At 38.6% G+C, this 19,360-nt stretch overlaps 1 protein-coding gene across 4 annotated transcripts in view; it reads right to left on the bottom strand.

Moving 5' to 3' along the window:
• Positions 1-1,069: 1,069 nt before the first annotated feature.
• The window catches only part of ZNF518A (zinc finger protein 518A), a 43,969-nt gene continuing 25,678 nt past the window's right edge, over positions 1,070-19,360 (bottom strand). For 2 of the 4 annotated variants that reach the window (XM_006157323.3, XM_006157322.3), the window contains exons 3-4: positions 18,078-18,229; positions 1,070-7,569 (exon numbers count right to left, since the gene is read on the bottom strand). In XM_006157323.3, the coding sequence (XP_006157385.1) occupies positions 2,994-7,442 (4,449 nt within the window). In that variant the 5' untranslated portion in view covers positions 7,443-7,569; positions 18,078-18,229 and the 3' untranslated portion in view covers positions 1,070-2,993. Of the gene's footprint in view, positions 7,570-7,693; positions 7,819-8,209; positions 8,291-18,077; positions 18,230-19,360 lie in introns of those variants that run through there. The other 2 variants (XM_027775262.1, XM_014591185.2) reach the window with 2 other exon arrangements.

Here is a 19,360-nt window from a genome sequence, read left to right as displayed (position 1 = left end):
TACAGGGTGTGTGCGCTCGCCAGACAGACAGAGACAGACAGAGACAGAAAGCAAGAAATTACCCCCCGGGGGGGATGGCCACGCTGCAATCCCTTCTCCTCCAGTCTCCTCTCGGGATCTTGGGCACACACGCACACGCGCCCGGCGTGAGTTTAAGCCACTGAGTCCGGGACGTGAACCGTGGTCGACTACGTGGGAGTCCAGCGACATAGCCATTATGCTAACTGCTCGTTCCCCCTCTCTTTTTTTAAAGGTTTTTGCCATAGGACACATGCACTCACCAAAGAGAAACAGAGACAGAGGGAAAGTGAGAAAGCACTCCCCAGGGCGGAGGTAGAGGGGAGCACAGAGATGGCCATACCACAGTCCTTCCGCATTTTTCTCTCGGGATTTTGGGCACACAAACACACACACCTAGCATGACTTTCAAGTCACTGGGTTCAGGGCTGGAACCTTGGTTGGCCAGGTAGGAGTCCAGTGCCTTCACACCACCTGCTGCCCCCCCAATTAGATTTTTTTTTTTTGTAGGTAGGTATAGCAAAGCAGGGAGTTTACTGAAGGAGAGGGAAGGAAGAGCAGAGCTCCCAAGAAAATGGATTGCTTAAGAGGAACTGGGACGGAACTAGGTCGAGGGGTTTTAATCTGGATCTGAGGGGCCTTGTGCAGGCTTGTTCTATGTGGGGCTTACATGTGCATTTCCCTAGTAGCGGGGAGGGGCACACGCTGGATGGCTCCAGTTATTTTCCTATTTTGGAGTGGATACCAAGGCCAGGAGATTCTTTGACTACAAGTTTTGGGTCATGGGTTATTCAGGAACAAGACTTAAATGTCTAAGGTCAAAGGAATATGGTGACTGGGAGAAGAGGAATTATCAGGAGTCACACAGGAGAGCTTTCCTCTTGGGGGGGGCAGGGCTGCTCTATCTACCTGTAAATGGGGTCCAACTCCTGTCTCATCCCTACTCTGAAGAAGTACCCCTAACTTGCTGTTAGGGAAACGGGAAGAAGACTGTTCTGGCTGCTTCTTTAGATTTTAATAAAGTAAAAAAAAAAAAAAAAAAGATTCTGTATAAACACAAACTTAAGATAAATTTAATAGAAGAAAATGCTCATTACAGAAATTTAACAATGCTAACCATTCTTTAAACACCATATACATTATTAATATATACTGCATATTTCCAATCAACTCCATTCTTAGGCTCAATTTAAGAAACACAATTGTAATAGGTTTTATACAAAAAATACTTCACTAAGAAAGTAGACAAACTGCACAAAAACAGTACAAGTATATGTGCATAGCAAGACAGCTTGGAGCATCTCTGTATGGCTTTCTTCAAAATAAAACTATGAGGGGAATGGGCCCACTCGGGACCTACTGTTACAGTTGACTTATGTAAACTGTTTCACATCTTTTTTAGGCACTTGCTAACAATAGTGTTCAATCCCTGAAAAATGAATTTGTCTCAAAAAAAAAATCTACATCTGAAAAAAAAAATAAGAAATATGGGTAAAGTCTTATATATTCCTTTTAAATTAAACAACCAGTTTAATTATTAGTGCATGCACAAAACTAAACTGAAAGAAAATAAACTTTATGTCAAAAACTTTCTGTGCAAAATTTACATAAATGAAAGGTACAAAAATATGTACAGATTTAATTTCTTTGTTATATACAGAAAAGCCCTGAAGTTTTCATCCAATCAATGAAAATGTCATTAACATTTATATTAACAATATAACAAAAAAATCACATAGTGTGTAATTTCTGTAATACGAGAACTCCATTATTCAATGATCCAGTAAAATATAATCCAAACTTATAAGGTGAAAAGTTAAATCTATGATTTTATTGTCATGAAAACGATTCCATTTTAAGAGCGCTGTGCATGTCCCTTAGGAATGTGTCCTAAAGGTCTATGCACTGCCACTGGGTCTCCTGTTAATGATTCCCTATTTTCAATTGCTAATAATCAGTATGTATCTGCTTTGGGCTGTCAGTCACACTGAGAAATTGCTAACAAAAAATGGTTTAGCCTAATGTGGACATATCTAAATCAAATGAAACAGATAAAAATACAATTTGCTTTGTTAATCTTGCTTCAAAATATTATTCTGTAGAAAACTTTTTAATTTTCAAGAAGAGCCATTCCCTTAGAAGTGCTTTTGTGTTCCACTCTTTTAAAAGGGATGGCAACCAAGAAGAAAAAAATGGCCATTTGATTTACGGGAGACAAACATTTTCTATCAGATAAACATAGTTTTGTGCAAGATCACTGAAGATAACAAATTCAGAAGAACATTCCCGTTCTTTAATTGGACTTTAGACAAGTTTAAATCTTGAGGCTCTCTTGAGGCTGCCAATCTGTAATGCTTGACAGACCCACTTGGGATAGGAAAATCACCTTTGGAGGCTGTTCAAGACTCTGGCATATGAGGTGTAACTGTAGTGAGTTAAAGGACTTTCAAAGCCGCCACAAGCCCTGCAAAAGAACTTCATTTAGCAGATGGAGAGTAAGTTCTTTACCCAAGCTCTCCCAGTACATCTTCATAAATGAGAAATTCCTTCAGTTCCATCATGAAAAAGCTCTCCATCTTCAGAGGAGCTCTACTGAGATTCCTAAGGCTGGTGGAAGAAGAGAGGGAATGGGGCTGTCAGCCAGTACCCTCTACTACAAGTCACTAAAGAATTGGGAAAATGGTTTTATCAAAACTTCTGTACCCCCAACATCCCAAAAACACATTAAAAAAAAAAAATCAAACCAAGGTACATCTGTGCGGTGACTAGTTTCTTTCAAAACTGACGTGTGTGGTGTTAACATTCTCATATATCACACATGAAACTTTTGCTCCTCCAGTAAAATACAACTACATTTTTAAATGTTTTAATTTCAGGTACCATTTCAAAGTGGAAAATGTCTGCATTGTATTAATGCAACCCAGTTATTACCCTTTAAGGTCATTTTATTTTTTCTTCTTGGTGGTTATCGAAAATTATTCTAACATATTCCAATCACGAGTAGCTTCCATTAAATGTCTCTGCCCGTGGCCAGCCCAAGCATCCTGATTGTCAAATACTCTACCACAAAACCAACAGATAAATTTAGCCTTCAAAACATTTTCAGAGGTAGTTTTCACAATCTGATAATTGTTTTTGCTTGTCTTTTTGAGTGTTAATTTTAGCACAAATCTTTCTTTCACGGAACTGAGAGGTTTAAATGTTTTATGCCTCTTGGAAAAATCATCACAAGTTGTTACAGAAGAGTTCCAACAAACTGGTTTCAGTAAAGCATCAATAGTCCTTTTTGACAATGAAACCTTAAGTACGTGTCCATTAAATTTAGCAATGGTTTTCATTACATTTACTACTTCTGGTGCATCTGCATCAGGATGATTCAAAACCACAACTGGTTGGTTTCTCCTAGGACATTTCACAAGCTGTTTGGAATTGAAAGGGAAAAGCCGCAAAGTTCTGACAGCATCTTTTGAAAGCCTAGGCCTGCTGAATCCCTGTGGTTTCTGAACATCTTCACGCTTAGCCTTTTCTTTACATTTTCTATGCAATGTTGCTTTTTTTCTTGGAGGTTCTTCGTAGTTATCCCTAAACTTCCGTTTACAGTTTCTGTTTCTAGATACAAAGGCAGTTTCAGAATCTCTCCTTCTTCCATGAGTTTTTATTTTTGAAAAATTGTTTTGGGAACTCTTTTTTCTATTGAAGCTTTTCTCAATTGTACAGTTTGTTTTACACCTTAATACCCTGGCCTCTGCATGGTCACTGATGCCCACTGGTTCCTCAGGGGTGTCTGGGCATGTTGCAGTAGAAGTTATCACAATTTCATTTGCTGGCATCAAGTCATCTAATAAGAAGGGTAAGGCATCTCTAGAAGATTCTGGCTCTTTCTGCTCTCCTCCTATAGTGTGATTAGGTGGTACACTGTCTTTCTGCAACGAGGATGCAGAGTTGGTTACTGACAGATTATTAGCAGCAGTCACATTTAACACAGGGTTTAAAATTTTCAGCAATATTTTTTGTGATGTTCCTTCAGGTTTCTTTGGCTGTATATTTTGATAATAAGTAGTATTTTGGATTAATTTCGGTTTAAGCAGCTCGGTTTTATTTGGCATCACACATTTTAACACAACAGCTTGTTTGCCATCAGGCAAGAGGGTATAAAGGGGCTGTTTTGGAAAAATCTCATTCTGTTGTTTTACTGAATCCAAGACATTCAATTTAGTACCCTGATGCTCAGACAGCACATTTGCAGGAGGAACGACTTTGACTGAAGGACTGGTTGGTGTTTTAATAACGTAAGGACCTTTTAATGACAAAGTATTTTCTGAATTACTTTTTATGCTCAAACAACTGCCGATGCTGGAACAAAGTGCAGGTGTAAGACAATTATTGTTTGGTTCTACCTTTAAGAAAGGTGTTTTGCAAGGCTCCTTAGTCAAAGTCCCACAAGCTTGCACATTCTCAGTTTTGACAGCGTTAGCACTTTCGAGTTTCCCACTATTAAATGTTAAGATCATCCCAGGTTTCTTGTTTAAGACAAGAGAAGCAGGTACACCTTGTGTATTCACCAGTGGAAGTGGCCTTCCTGAAACGACATGTAATCCAGGCTTGTTAGCAACATGCAACGGAACCAAAAAACCTTTTGGAGCCTGAACAAAGACAGTTTTTTTTGGTTCTGAATTTAGAAGTGGGCTCTGCATGTATAAAGGACCTAAATTTTGTGTAGTGGCTCGCAGTTTGTCTTTTACAAGCTGCTGTGTTATTATTGCATCTGATTGAGTCTTAAGTAATGTGCCGATAGCTGAAATTCTGGGGATCTTCTCTGAATCTTGTGGCACCGACAGCACTTGCTTTGCTCTTTCACCACAGTTTAAGTTCAGATCATTTGCAGGCACATGAATACCCCCACTGCCAGATGGGACCTGGAAAACATCTTGTACTTTGAAGTCGTTTGAAGATTCGGGTATTCTGCCTTCTCCCTCATGTTTCTGAAATGACTGGTCACAGCGAAGTGGCAGGCCTTTATCAGGAGTGTTCCTAGAGTCTTGGTTTATGTCAGGTTTTGTTTTTAATACATCTTGCAGTAATTGGTTTACTTCAGGTGGCAAAAATTCTGATGCCTGTTCACTCTGGAGAGAAAAAACAGATGTGATTCTAGGCATCATAGGTGAATCTACATTAGAAATGCCATCCCACTTAGATTTTTCAGTCATACACTCTACATTTTGATTTTCATTAGTGAATAGGTTTTGTCTAGCAATGCTTTGTTCTTTTTCTAAAAAGCACTGTTCTTCCATTTCAGCTTTCGTTTTTAACATTCCATCTTTATCATTGAAAAGGCTAATGGATGCTAACAGACTATCTGGGTTTGAGCTCTCCTTCCTCACTAGTGATAAAACAGACTCGCTAATTGGCTGTTGAACAACTGTCCTACTTGATGGAGATTCTCTTTGAGAGTTTTCACACACTGCTGTTCCCGAAAACCTACGACGTTTATTGGAGTTATCCACTTTTGAGTAATTGTGAAAAGGTAATGATCCTTGGTTGGAAGATTCAACAGGTAACTCTGAGTTGACATAATTAACACAATAGTTATGCATATCTCCACTAGTGAATGCATTTGGTTTGGTAGTACAGTTCATTTTATCTGGACTTCTAATGGCAGTACCTAATACCTCGGGGTGACTCTGAGTAACATGATTTCCCCAAAACTCAACATTATTTCTTGTTTCAACTTTTGTGGTCAAATCCACTGATGGTGTAAACAGTTCTGATGTTGGCAAAGACGACACACTTTTTTCAAAACCCACTGTTTGAAACATATTGTTCCTTTGGGATAGCAAAGCTATTTCTTTTTCTGAAATTATTTTCCCTGAAAGTATAGGAGATGAACGTGAAAATGAAGTAGCGGTTTTCACATAAACTGCATCACTTAACTCAGTTGTTACTCCTGTTAAAAATCCAGTAGTGTCCAAAGTCTGGGGCTGCAAATTCACTGCACTGTCCTTCATAGCATCTGATTGTGAGCCTGGTGAATGTGGATTCTGTTTACTGGTAGGCAGCAATTTTATTAGAATATGCTGTTTTCCATCCACCATTTTAAAGCCCATAAACTTAGCACTGTAGTTAGAAGGAATTGTTATTTTATTACTTTTCACCATTAACACTGTTGGTCCTTGTACAGCAGCAGAAGTCCTCGATAAAGAAGCATCTGATTCCTCTTCAGCTCTTTTACACTGAGCAGCAGATAGAAGAGTTGGCTTTTCTGACTCTGATTCAGCAAGATTCTCATAGGGCAGACTTTCATCCTTTTCTTCACTTAAATGCTCTTCAACAAGATGGTGCTGGTCGTCAGATTCAGCCTGTGTTTTCTTCACTTTAAGTATCTGCATGCTTTTTTCTATACTTCGATCACTTCCATTGCTAATCTTCTTCCGTCTCCAGAATATCTTTCTTGATGCACCTATTTTGTATCTTTTCAGTATTAGCTTAAGTCCTGAAGTCTTTGCCATCCGTCTTTCGTACTTGTCTTTTTCCAGTTTTTCTTTTGCATATAAATGCTCTTTGTGCAAAGTTATAACGTGTCTCACAAGGTGCTCTCTCTTGGTGGCACCATAGCTACAATATTGACAAGTGAAGGGAAAAGTACCAGAGTGAATATGAAGGTGCTTCTGAAGTTCTCCTTTGGTAAAACATACATGTTGGCATTTACCACATTTATAATGGAGTTCGTTATGTCTATGAATATGCTGAACAAATGTGCCAACATCCCGAGTGGAGAATTTGCACTTTTCACATTGAAAATTACCATTAACACAATGCGTGGATGTGAAATGTTTTGTCAAGTCCAATAGAGTATATACATTCTCATTGTTACAAATGTCACATTTTACTAAAGTGCTTCTGTGAGTTCGCCTGTGTTGCTTAAATACCTGGAAGTCATTTGCTGAAAAACTGCACATTTCACAAGGATAAGAAGGTAATTCACCACGGTGCCACATGTGAAAGTGTTTCTGCAAATCATTTGGGCTATAGCGAGTGCTGTCTCGGCATTTTAAACAGGTGAAACTGAGTATTTTTGCAGACATTTTTATACTTCCTTCTTCAGCTTTCTCTGACTTATGAAGCAATATACAGTCTTCTCCACAGCTTACAGTCTTTACACCAATAGATTTCCTGGCAGTCTGTGGTTTACTCTGGAATAATTTTCTGTATCTGTCGATTTCATGTTTCAATATAACTTCATTCGGAATATTTATCTTCGGCAAATCAATTTTTACATTTTTTAGTTCATAATGAAAACTACTTTCTGAAATTTTTGGTTTAGGGTATAATCTGATGGTATCAATGATCTCATTTCTCATATCATAATCTTTTTTTAAAGTATTTTGTTTTTCATCACAAAATAATTGCTTCTGTTCGGATGACATGATTTAACAAAAATCTCCCAATTTCTTTTTTTTCTGAAACCTCTTCAAGTTATTTGTAATTTAAACAGGAAACATACTGTGCCGAGACATCTTCAAAACACCAGGAATTTTTCCCACATTAACTCACCTAAAATTAAACAAAGAATTCAAATTTTCATTTTTAATTTCATTTTGACCAACAGTAGGAATGTTAATCAAACACATAAATTACAGATACAAAAGACTTGTTAAGTATTTTAAGAACAGCTTACCAAGAAGTTAATGGTTTGAAGTAAAAATAACACTAATCTAGAAGTCGGGAAATGTAAGCTCTAGTTTCAGCTCTGCTACATGATGCTGGGAGAGCTTCAACTTCTGTACCCTTCAGGGTCCTCATCTGAGGAAAACCACAGTTGGATAAGTATTCCCAAGCTCAAAGATTTGTATATTATAGTAGTAGAACAATTTTAAACCAGGATTTAAAAATTTTAACGAGAGCCCTAAAAGTTTCAATGCTGAATTAATTTCCAATTACACAAATGTGTTTTATCTAACTAACTTTAGCTAACTTTCTCACCTACTCAAATGATCCTAGCAATCAACTTGTTAGAATCCCAAAATACTTCTCTTCAAATTTTCTATTTCCTTAGTTCCTCATGCCGTTAAATTTAAAAGGTTGAGCGTCTGTGGCTCAGCCAATAGTGTATTGGTATGTACATCTGGGAGCCATATACCACCTGTGGTTCAAATCCCTGGCCCTGTCAATTGAAAACCTGCTGGTCACCTACGTTTGGAATCCTGGTGGGCCAGAGGACTGGAGGAAGGGACCACAGCATGACCAACTCCTGTGGAGGGTACTTTTCTCTCTCTCTTCTTTCTCTTTCACACATATACACGCCCTGTCGCAAAAATTAAAATTTTTTTTTTCTAAAAAAGGATTAAAAAAAGCTTCATTCATGTAACAAAAAAACAACAAGACATCATCCACTCTCTCAAAATACCATTACTAATTGGTGAAACAAGAACAGAAAGAAATTAAAAATAAACAAACAAACAAACAAAAAAACAAACAGCATATCTCCCTGGCAGTCCCTAAAATCCATCTACTACCAGGCCAGCAGGTGATGTGGTGATTAAGGCGCTAGACTCCCACATGGCCAACCCTGGTTTGAGTCCCAGACATGGCAGCTTCCTTTCTCATCTTCCGTTTCTCTCTCTGGTAAGCACACGTGCCTTATAGCAAATTAAAAATTAATAATAATAAAATTAATTTTTTTTTAAATAGTTAATTTAAATCCATCTACTCCTATCAATTTATTTACTTGGTGTTTTTGTACCTAGAACTCAGACAATAGCAGTAAGAAAAGCCTTTACCATATTAGAACATACCCATTAATAACCATTTCCATTAATTCAAGCACTTACTGGTCATGTTAGTTTAGACAGTTCTTAATCTCTGTGTCTTAGTTTCTTCATCTGTAAAATGGGTGTGGGGGGAATCAGTACTTCTCCTACCTCTTTCATAGGGTTGTTGTGAAGAATAAATTTAAAAATACATGAAAGTATTTGTTAAGTACTACATAATCACAGCTATCATTATATTATATGTAACTACTGCATATGGAATGTGACAATATATTACTAAGACTGGAATCTAAGTACTGAAGTTTTAGCAGTAAAATACCAAACCTATATATTAGAAAATTTTAATTACTTTTGTGTTTGTGTGTGCACAACACACACAAATACATACAACAATTAGATAAGCTAAAGAAAAAAAGAGTATTACTATAAATCACATTAAGATCAATCTATAATGCTCATCCAAATGTCTCATTTATTTGTTTTAATTTACCACAGGGTACATGCACTTGCCAGAGAGAGATGGACTGGAGGAGAGGGAAAGTGAGAAAGCACCTCCCAGAGAGGACGGCCACATTGCAATCCCTTCCCCATACTCCTCTCAGGATTTTGGACTGCACATACATGCACCTGGTATGGCTTCCGAGCTGCTGGGTCCAGGACTCAAACCACTCATTCTGCCATGTGGAAACCAGCTGTTCTAACCACCACACCACTAGTTGGTCCAGGTCTCAGCTTTAAATTTCTACTAATCTAAATACCTAGGAATGTCACTATTACAGACATCCTTTACTGAGGGAATATAATTAAAACTTAAAGTACTTTATATGGTAAGGAGCCCTTTTAATATTTCTTAAAGTTAATACTCTAGCTGAGTCTAAAATAACACAAATATGCTAAACTGAAGATGAATTCATCAAAAGGGCACCTGCTCACTGGATTTGTAACATACCCTGCCTAATATAGTAAAATGTCAAAATGTTTAAATTTTTTATTATAGTACTATATTACTAAATGCAAGAACTTTTTCTTCTGAAATAATAAAAACATACATAGTTAGAAAAGAGTTTAGTATCTGAAGACTACTCTACACCTTTTGAGACTATTTCCTACAGGGTGATTTCTCAATAGCGCAAATGATATAATTATCCATGTAACTTTCTTTTTCTTTCTTTTTTTTTTTTGGAGAGGTTTTTACTATAGGGTGCATGCGTTCACCAGACAGAGAGACAGAAAGCAAGAAATCACCCCTGGGGGGATGGCCATGCCTCAATCCCTTCTCCTCTATTCTCCTCTCAGGATCTTGGGCACGCACGCACATGCGCCTGGCATGAGTTTTAAGCCACCAGGTCCAGGACTAGAACTGCGGGTGACTGCATGGGAGTCCAGCAACATAGTCATTACGCTAACTGCTGGTCCCTCATCCATGTAACTTTCAACCAGAATCTGAAAACGGGTTTTGGGCATGTGAAACTTTTCAGAGAGCACATGTGAGAGATAAGAGAAAACATCCCTTACTAGGGTGTGGTCATGCTTCAATCCTTTTTTTCCCCTCCATTTCTCTATCCTGTCAGGATTCAGGGCATAGAAGCTCACATGCCTGTCGTTTTGTTGTTGTTGTTGTTGTTGTTGTTTCACATTGTCAAGGCAAGGCAAGGATTTGAACTGTAATCAGTCACACAGGATCCAGCTCCCCTATGCACAGTGCTTAACCACAGAGTTATAAGGTCAGCCCAAGCTATGAAGCTTTTTAAACACAACTAGTAATTGTTCTCCTCCACTTGCCAGTATATTATGTTATAGTCAGTCTGAATTATCCATATCCACATTATCCATAGATAATCACATGCTTCATTATTAAAATACAACTGTTTCTTACAGCTATGTGTCCAAAAATATAATTGTGTAATGTTAAAAAAAACTTTTGATATTTCTAAATACTATCAATTCCATTTTGAAATACTTAGAAATGTAAAATTTTTCTTACAAAAGAACATATCCCAAAGTCTGAAAAGCAGTGTAAAAAAAGAAATAGGATCTTTAATTCAATCAGCTAGCATGTACTAATAAGTATCTACTATATATGTGAGACATTCTGATGGGTGCTATGAAGATTCACAAACATGGTCCCTGCTCTATCAAAGCTACAATCCGAAGGAGGAGGTAGGCTTGTACATTAACACATTGCTTGTTCTGGGTTGACTCACCCTTTCTATATGCAGTCAAGAAACAGAAAGTAAGTAGGCTGCGTGGCAGACAGAGCAGACACCACAAAGTTCACTCACTGAAGTATATGCCCTTTCCTCATAGACAATTCCCACACATTCTCACGCAGAGTTTACTCTTACTTCCAGCAGCTTAAATGAACTTGCTTTAGTTTCATAGTCCTTAGCATATGAAGATTAAGAGTATGTGAGTGTCTTGGTGGGAGGAGAACAAAAATACCTTTTCTTTTAATTGTCAGAGGGCTCACTCATGCACCAGACAGAAAGAAAGAGAAAGAACCTCTCAATAGGAAATAGCCTAGCCATAAACCTTTTTCTTCCATTTCTCCATTTTGTTGGGATTTGGTGTACACGTGCAAACATGCCTGACAAGTTTTTCAAGCCTCTGAGGCCAAGATTCAAACCACAGAACTCAAATCACAGAACAAGTATGGGTTATGGCTCCTAGTGCACAGTGCTTAAAGCATGGCACTGTGGGACCAGGCCAGCAAAAATATCTTCAAAAAAAGGCAAGGAGTTGAGGGAGGATTCCATCTATATATATATATGAATATCTAGAAGAGCTAAATCCATAGAGACAGAGAGCAGATTAGTTGCCGGTAGGGGCTTAGAGGAGGGAAATAGAATGACTGCTTAATGGATGTGTGCTCTCTTTTGAGAATAATCAAAACATTTTGGAACTAGACAGAAGTGACTGGTACACCTCTTTAGTATGTTATAAATATAATAAATGTCACCTAAGTATACATTTTAAAACATATAATTTTATGCTATGTGAATTCTACCTCAACAAAAAGGAAGGTTTTTAGGCATAAAAACCTAAACAGACAGCTGGTCAAAATAACCTAGTTTAAGAACAGTCTCCTGTATATGAACAATATTTGAAGGCACTTCTGCACTATGTTGTAGAATAACTAATAATCATAATGGACCCAAATTATGTCGAGAGTTATATCACACTGAGAATACACTATTTAAGAATGCATATTGAGGGGCTGGTAGGTGGCATGGTGGTTAAGGGCACTGAACTCCCAAACGGCTGACCGCTGTTTGAGTCCCAGATCAGGCGACTTGCTTTCTCAAGCCCCCCTCCCTCTCTGGTCAAATTAAAAATAAATAAATAAATAAATAGTTAAATAAAATAATAATTTTTTTAAAAAAAGCATACTGAAAATTACACCAAAAATAAGTAATCTGGGGAGTTCATTTAAACAGTCTCATTTACCTGATAATGCCACATGAATATTTAAAAATTACACAATAAAAATGTCCATATATGTATACTGTAAGTCCTGATTTGAGGGGACAGTGTCAACTTTAAATACTCTCTTGACTTTTCATATAATCCATCCAAATGTTCTAAAAAGTCTAACATTTTAGGGTCTCAACTATATTTCCCATGTTACTTGTATCAGAATCAACTCAAACTCCTCTGCTAGACTGTATTCCTACAATTGTTTTAGAGAATATGACTTAGATAATTATAATTTTAAATAAAACAGAAGTCACTTCATGAGAGGTAATACTTAAGGCTTTCTTTAACTACCCATTTGTGAGAAAAAGTGAAAGGCTGTCAGGAATGTGACTGACATATTCAGAGGACAATGAGAACTGTGGTATAAACCAGAAAAGAGTTCATGTAAGAAAAAAACTAAAGAATCCACAATCTGGGAACCAGCAGTTAGCGTAATGGCTATGTCGCTGGATTCCTACGTAGTCGACCGCGGTTCACGTCCCAGACCCGGTGGCTTAAAACTCACGCCGGGCACGTGTGCGTGCATGCCCAAGATCCCAAGAGGAGAATGGAGGAGAAGGGATTGCGGCGTGACCATCCCCCCTGGGGTGTGATTTCTCAAGCTTTCTGTCTCTATGTCTCTCTCTGTCTTTCTGGCGAGTGCACTCACCCTATAGTGAAAATCTCCCCCCCCCCAAAAAAAAGAATCCACAATCTGAAACACTTTTGGTCCTAATCATTTTGCATAAGGAATACAAAGGTAATTCTTTAATTTCAAACAATAAATGGAAAGAACAGCAAAGAAAAGCTGAAAGTGATCTATATGTTGTTGGCTCTAGACTGTAGCATTCTTTTATTTGGCTTCCCTAAATGTTTTAAACTTATTTTTAGATACTTTAGAAAAAATTCAAAAATATATAGAATCAGCGTAAAAAGGGGAATGCTCCTTTGATATTCTCTCCTCCAATTCCACTCTTTTGCCACAAAACAGTGCTAACATTTTGGTGAGTAACGTCCCAGACCACCTTCTATTCATTTATGAACATATACCTTTACACACTGGATCAGTCAGCTCTTTTCAGCAGCAGGTGTCTAAAAATCCAACTCTATCTAAGTAAAATAGAGAATTCATTACAGTGGAAAAGTCTGATGGAATGCTAGCTTCAGGTGAGGCTTCATCTACGGGCACAATGGACTTCATCTCTGGTTTTCTTTCTCTCTCCTGGCTGAATCGGTAGATTCTAGGCAATGCCAAGATGACTGCTGGAAGTTCCACACTTCCATCCTTCCAGACACAAGCCCAACACAAGAGCATGTCACTCTCTCAAAAGTAGAACATGAGTCGGGAACCAGCAGTTAGGATAATGGCTATGTCGCTGGACTCCCACATAGTTGACCGCGGTTCACATCCTGGACCCAGTGGCTTAAAACAACGGACGCGTGTGCGTGCGTGCCCAAGATCCCGAGAGGAGAATGGAGAAGGGATTGTGGCGTGACCATTCCCCCGGGGGTGATTTCCCGCTTTCTGTCTCTATGTCTGTCTCTGTCTGTCCGTCTGGCGAGCGCACGCGCCCTATAGCGAAAACCTCTCCAAAAAAAAAAGTAGAACATGAGTCTTGGCCCAAATTTCCTAAAGTATCGTTCCCTGTACCTAGGCCTAGATACATTTCTCTCAATGATGAGGCCTGAGGCGCTAGAGACAGAGGCACATCAACACATCAAACGTGAACTCAGAGTAGGGGATAGGATGGTTCCCTAGAAGAGTATCAGAGCACTATTATTATCAGATGAGTGAATGGAGAAATAAACACAAAGCCACACATTTATATGAGGCTGTTTCTGTTTATTCTGAATAGAATATAGAAACTTCAGCAATTCGACTTATCTCACTTCTATACTTTTATGCCAATGCAAATAGATCTTACTCAGCCTTTCCAATGCCTGTGGAGTATTTCACAGTATGAATATATTATGGCTTATTTAACTTTAAATATTTTTCAATGTTTTTCTATTATGAAAATTGGTACGGTAAATATCTTTGCATGCAAAACTTTATGTACACACGTATGTCCAAAGGACAGTTGGACATACATTTGTTTTCACCTCAAATACAGGCTCTAAAGTCCTGAAAATTCATTATACTTCCAACAAAATAGCACATCTACACTGAAGATACAATCCAAGAGCTGCTAGAAGGCTGGTTAGTTTCCCCATCTGTTTTTCACATCTCTCTAACACAAAGACGACATGTTTTACAATTACAATGATGTCATAGCTGGGTATGGGTTTAACCTTTCACTGTGTAAGAGGTACCCTAGGTTTAAATGTATCTTGAGTCACAAACTATACTGAGAACTCTGAGCAAGATAAAGTACCAAACTATGGGGATGAGCAGATAGCGTGGTGGGTAAGCTGCTGGACACTCCCACATGGCTGATCATGGTTCTAGTCCTGGATCTGGTGGCTTGCTTTCTCTCTGTTTCTCTCTGGCCAAATTAAAATAAATAAATTAAATAAATAAATCTTTAAAAAAAAAAAAAAAAAGTACTGAACTATGTAAGCAAACACTCTAACAACTCTTCTGCTTCATTACCTTAATAAAATTTCAAAACTGGATTTTCAGTGACAATCTCAACAAAGATAATTATTCTCTCCAAGTAAGCCACCATCTAATCTGACAAGCCCATTTAAAGGGAGTCAACTAAACTACTGACTCTTATCTACCTCTTTAATGAGGTCATCTTTGAAACAGGAAACCAGAATAGGATGTTTGTCAAAAAGGCAACACAAGGTGAGGTGCCTTTGAAGGGTTTTGGGGATCCTAAAAAAAGGAGGGCTTCTTTTTTTTTTTTCTTCTTTTTTTGGAGAGTTTTCTGCTATAGGGCGCGTGCGCTCACCAGCCAGAGAGAGAGAGACAGAGAGACAGAAAGCGAGAAATCACCAAGGGGGGATGGCCACGCCTCAATCCCATCTCCTCCATTCTCCTCTCGGGATCTTGGGCACGCACACACATGCGCCCGGACTCGAACCGCGGTCGACTATGTGTGAGTCCAGCAACGTAGTCATTACACTAACTGCTGGTCCCAAAAAAGGAGGCCTTCTAAAAGTAAATGAGAACTATTAGAGAGCAAGAACAGAAAACTGAAAAGGATATCTGACTATTATCCCTAAACCAAGATTGGGCTTAAAGATGATTCCAGAATGACTAGCAAAACAGAGTACTTCTCTTTCTATCAGAAGGAACAAGACACTAATTACCAACAAGGGAAGCCACTATAATGCAAAAATGAAGGTTTAATCCATTACTTCACTGAGATTCTTCTGTGAAACAATAACAAGAGCTGAATTAAAAAACAGTATTGCTAAATCATCTAATTTGCATTCCATGACCAGGACATGAGTTGGGAAGGAATATCTGAAGGGGTAGGAAACTGAACTGTCTCAATCTCAAGTAATCCTAATATGCCCCAGACAAAATGGTTGCGAAATAAGGCAAAAGAGAGCTCTGGCTCCTTCCCTCCCTTGTAATGGCTTGCCGAAGCTTGAACATATGATTATAAAAAGATCATTAAGGACCAGTCACAGAAGAGCAGTGGTGATGCACTGCTCCATGACATGGGCACATATGAAAAACCAGGGTTCAGTTCCTTGGGTCAACCTACACGTCACGCACACACGTGTGCCCATGCTGGCTGGCTGGGAAGGCTCGGATAAGGACTATACCATTAGACTGTGTTAAGGATGCTTATCTTTCCCCTATGAGATTAATAAATAAAATACATTAAAAAAAAAACTTCAGATGCCTCTTAGGTAGAAACCCTTAGTGGGACCAGCAGATGGCATAATAGTTATGTTGCTGGACTCCCACGTAGTGGACTATGCTTTGAATCCCAGATCCAGTTCTTAAAATACACTAGGCATTTGTGTGTGTGACCCCAAAATCCCAAGAGGAGAATGAAGGAGAAGGGATTGTGGCATGCCATCCTCTCTGAGAGGTGATTTCTCACTTTCTGTCTCTCTGTCTCTGTCTCTCAGACACACATGCCCTAGCAAAAATCTCTCTTAAAAAAGAGAAAGAGAAAAAAAGAAACCCTTTTAGTATCAACATTGCGTTTGTCTGCTTCACACTTGACATTTCACCACACTACTCTTGGGTTTTCATATCAGCTCTCACTAACTCTGGTTTCAAACACGAGCTTCAAAAGCTTCACTGGGAAAGTTTTGCTGGACAAAGAAATAAAAACTGCAAAAAGACAATGATAAAAGATCACCTACCTAAGAAAATGCTTAACTTTTACCTAAGTTTGACAACTATTATATAACTGATGTTGAATGTCATTTAAAAAACTTTTTTATTAGGATTGTTTATTCAATTTTATTTATTCATTCATTCATTTTAATTTGACCAGAGACACCGAGAGAAAGAGGGAAAGTGGGAAAGTGAGAAAGCAAGCCACCAGGTCTAGGACTTGAACCGTGGTCAGCCATGTGGGAGTGTCCAGTGCTTTAACCACCACAGCACCTACTGGTCCCCAAATGTCAATTTTATATTTAATGTATGGCACATACAATCCAGTAATAAGAGAGTTTGTATACTTTAGTTTTGGGTTTGTTATTTGCCCTCAAATTTTAGATTTGTGGGACCAGCAGTTAGCGTAATGACTATGTTGCTGGACTCCCTCATAGTCCACCGTGGTTCAAGTCCCGGACCCGGTGGCTTAAACTGACGCCGGGCGTGTGCGTGCATGCCCAAGATCCCAAGAGGAGAACGGAAGAGAAGGGATTGCGGCGTGGCCATCCCCCCTAAGGGGTGATTTCTCGCTTTCTATCTCTCTGTCCCTCTCTGTCTGTCTGGCGAGCGCACGTGCCCTATAGCAAAAACCTCTCAAAAGAAATTTTTTTTTAATTTGCATGTAGAATCTATCTTCAACTATATTCAACCTGTAGCATGTGGAAGCAAAGTTGATAGATATAAACTATACCATGTCCATACCTATGGACAAAAAACCTATTACATGTTGTGAACACCTCAGATAATACAAATAAAGAGAAACTGTATTAGAATTTTAACCCTCCAACTTACAGCTAATGCTCTTTTTTACTACAGTATAATCTCCACCCTGCCAATAAAGATAAATAGTTTCAACTATGCTATTTCAATTACTGCCTTCTACATATGTATCACTGCCTTCTAAGACTTGGCCATAATCACATGAAGTCTTGGCAAATAACACAATTTGGGGCAGACCTCATAGCTCAGTGGTGAAGTACTATGCACTGGAAGCCAGATCTCACATGGCCAGTCACAGTTGAACTGCCAGCCCTGGTGGCTTGAAAAGCATGTCAAGGGCATGTGTGTGTATTCCTAAAATCCTGACTGGAAGGAGAAATGAGAGAAAAGGGATGGCATCATGACCACACCCCACTGAGGGGTTCTGTCTGTCTGTCTCTTCTCTCTCTCTCTGTCACAAGCACACATGCTCTCTGGCAATTTAAAAATAAAATAAGTAATACATCTTGTAAAAGTATTAAAATAATCTGTAGTAGTCTATATATCAAGATGGCAACTTAAAGTCATTTGGTTCCTCTCTCTTCCACTGTTCACTGAATCCACCAAAAACTATAATAAAGAAAATCCTTCAAAATGGCTAGAACTAGAAAAACATTTCACACACATACTGCATCATATTCAACATGAAATGATCTAGGAAGAAAAGAATGACAACAAATCCTGACCCACTGCTAGGCACCATTTCTAAAGAGGGAAATCCGCTGAGGATATTCATGCAACTAAATGAAGTCACATAATTCTGCCCACTCCTCCCCTAAACATACCTTGGGAGAGAAAAATGAGGCTTGGATGGAAGATCACGTAGAGCCCTTTGGATGACAGAAGGCTCAGGCTGAGGTATGAGGAGACAGGGAATGAATCCAGAGCTCCGAGTTGGGTCCGGAGGCCAGACAGAGTAGGGGGTTGCTAGCACCAGCTGTCGGAAGAGATTTAAGGAGGAAATCATTTCTGAACAAACATGAAAAATTGTACACCCGTGACTACCTTCCTCTGCTTATGAGTTCTATTTTTTCCCCATACAAGTAAATTAATGCCTCTACACTGTCAGGAAAAAATGTTAACTCTCAACTTTCTCCTATTCTTCTAACTAAAAAAACTGAGAAAATGGTTTATTCTCTAAGAATTCGTCTCAACTAAAAATGCCATAAAAAAATAAAGACAGAAATATCGCTGGATGCAGTTCACAAAAGGAAAATAATCTGAACCCTCAGAGAACCCTCACCTCTATTCTCAAATCCAGCAGTGAAAAGCATCCCTACAATAAGAATTACTGCAGTAAAAAAGAAAAATCTCTTTTTAAAAAATCAAGTAATTGTCACTCTCAGTAAGACTTTAGGTATGGCGCTGTCAGAAAAGTCATGACATATTTTCTCTATGCAAAAATGCATTATGACTTTTCTGACAACCCAAAAATATTACAAAAGCAAGAGCATACTATCATGAAAGAAAGGACAAAGCAATAGAGAAAAAAATGATGATTTGAAAACAAGAGAAAAAAATGCACTGACTTTTTTAAAGAACAAGTCTCGGGTGACATCAGAAGCTGGAGAAATGAGAAGGGTGGGAGATGGGGTGCACTCAGTTAACAGACGGAGGGCACAGGTAAGTAAGTGGACTGAGTTAGAGTATGCTACAGCATAGTAAAGAAACTTGGTGACAACTCAAGATGTATTTCAAACTAACCAGAAGAGCAGATTTCAAATGTGCACAAGGTGAAGTAGTAACAAATACTAGGTGGACCAGCTGGTGGCGTCGTAGTTAAGGCAGCAGAATTTCACATAGCCAACTGCATGATTCGAGTTCTGGACCCAGAGGCGTAAAAAATAAGCCAGGTATGTGTGCATACGTGCCCAAAATCTGGAAAGGACGAAGAAATGGAGAAGAAGGGATTGTGGCAAGATCATTTCCCTTGCAGCATGCTTTCTCACCTTCACTCTCTCTCTCCCTCCACATCCCCAGCAAGCGCACATACCCTCAGGCAAAATTTTTAAACGTCGGAGATGGTGGATATGTTTATTGCCTTGATCATTACACATACATATATATA

The sequence above is a fragment of the Tupaia chinensis genome, unplaced genomic scaffold (assembly GCF_000334495.1).
Source record: "Tupaia chinensis unplaced genomic scaffold, TupChi_1.0 Scaffold000539_1, whole genome shotgun sequence".
Classification (NCBI taxonomy): Eukaryota; Metazoa; Chordata; class Mammalia; order Scandentia; family Tupaiidae; genus Tupaia; species Tupaia belangeri.
Note: the sequence above shows the minus strand (reverse complement) of the source record. Positions and strands in the feature narration are given on the sequence as shown.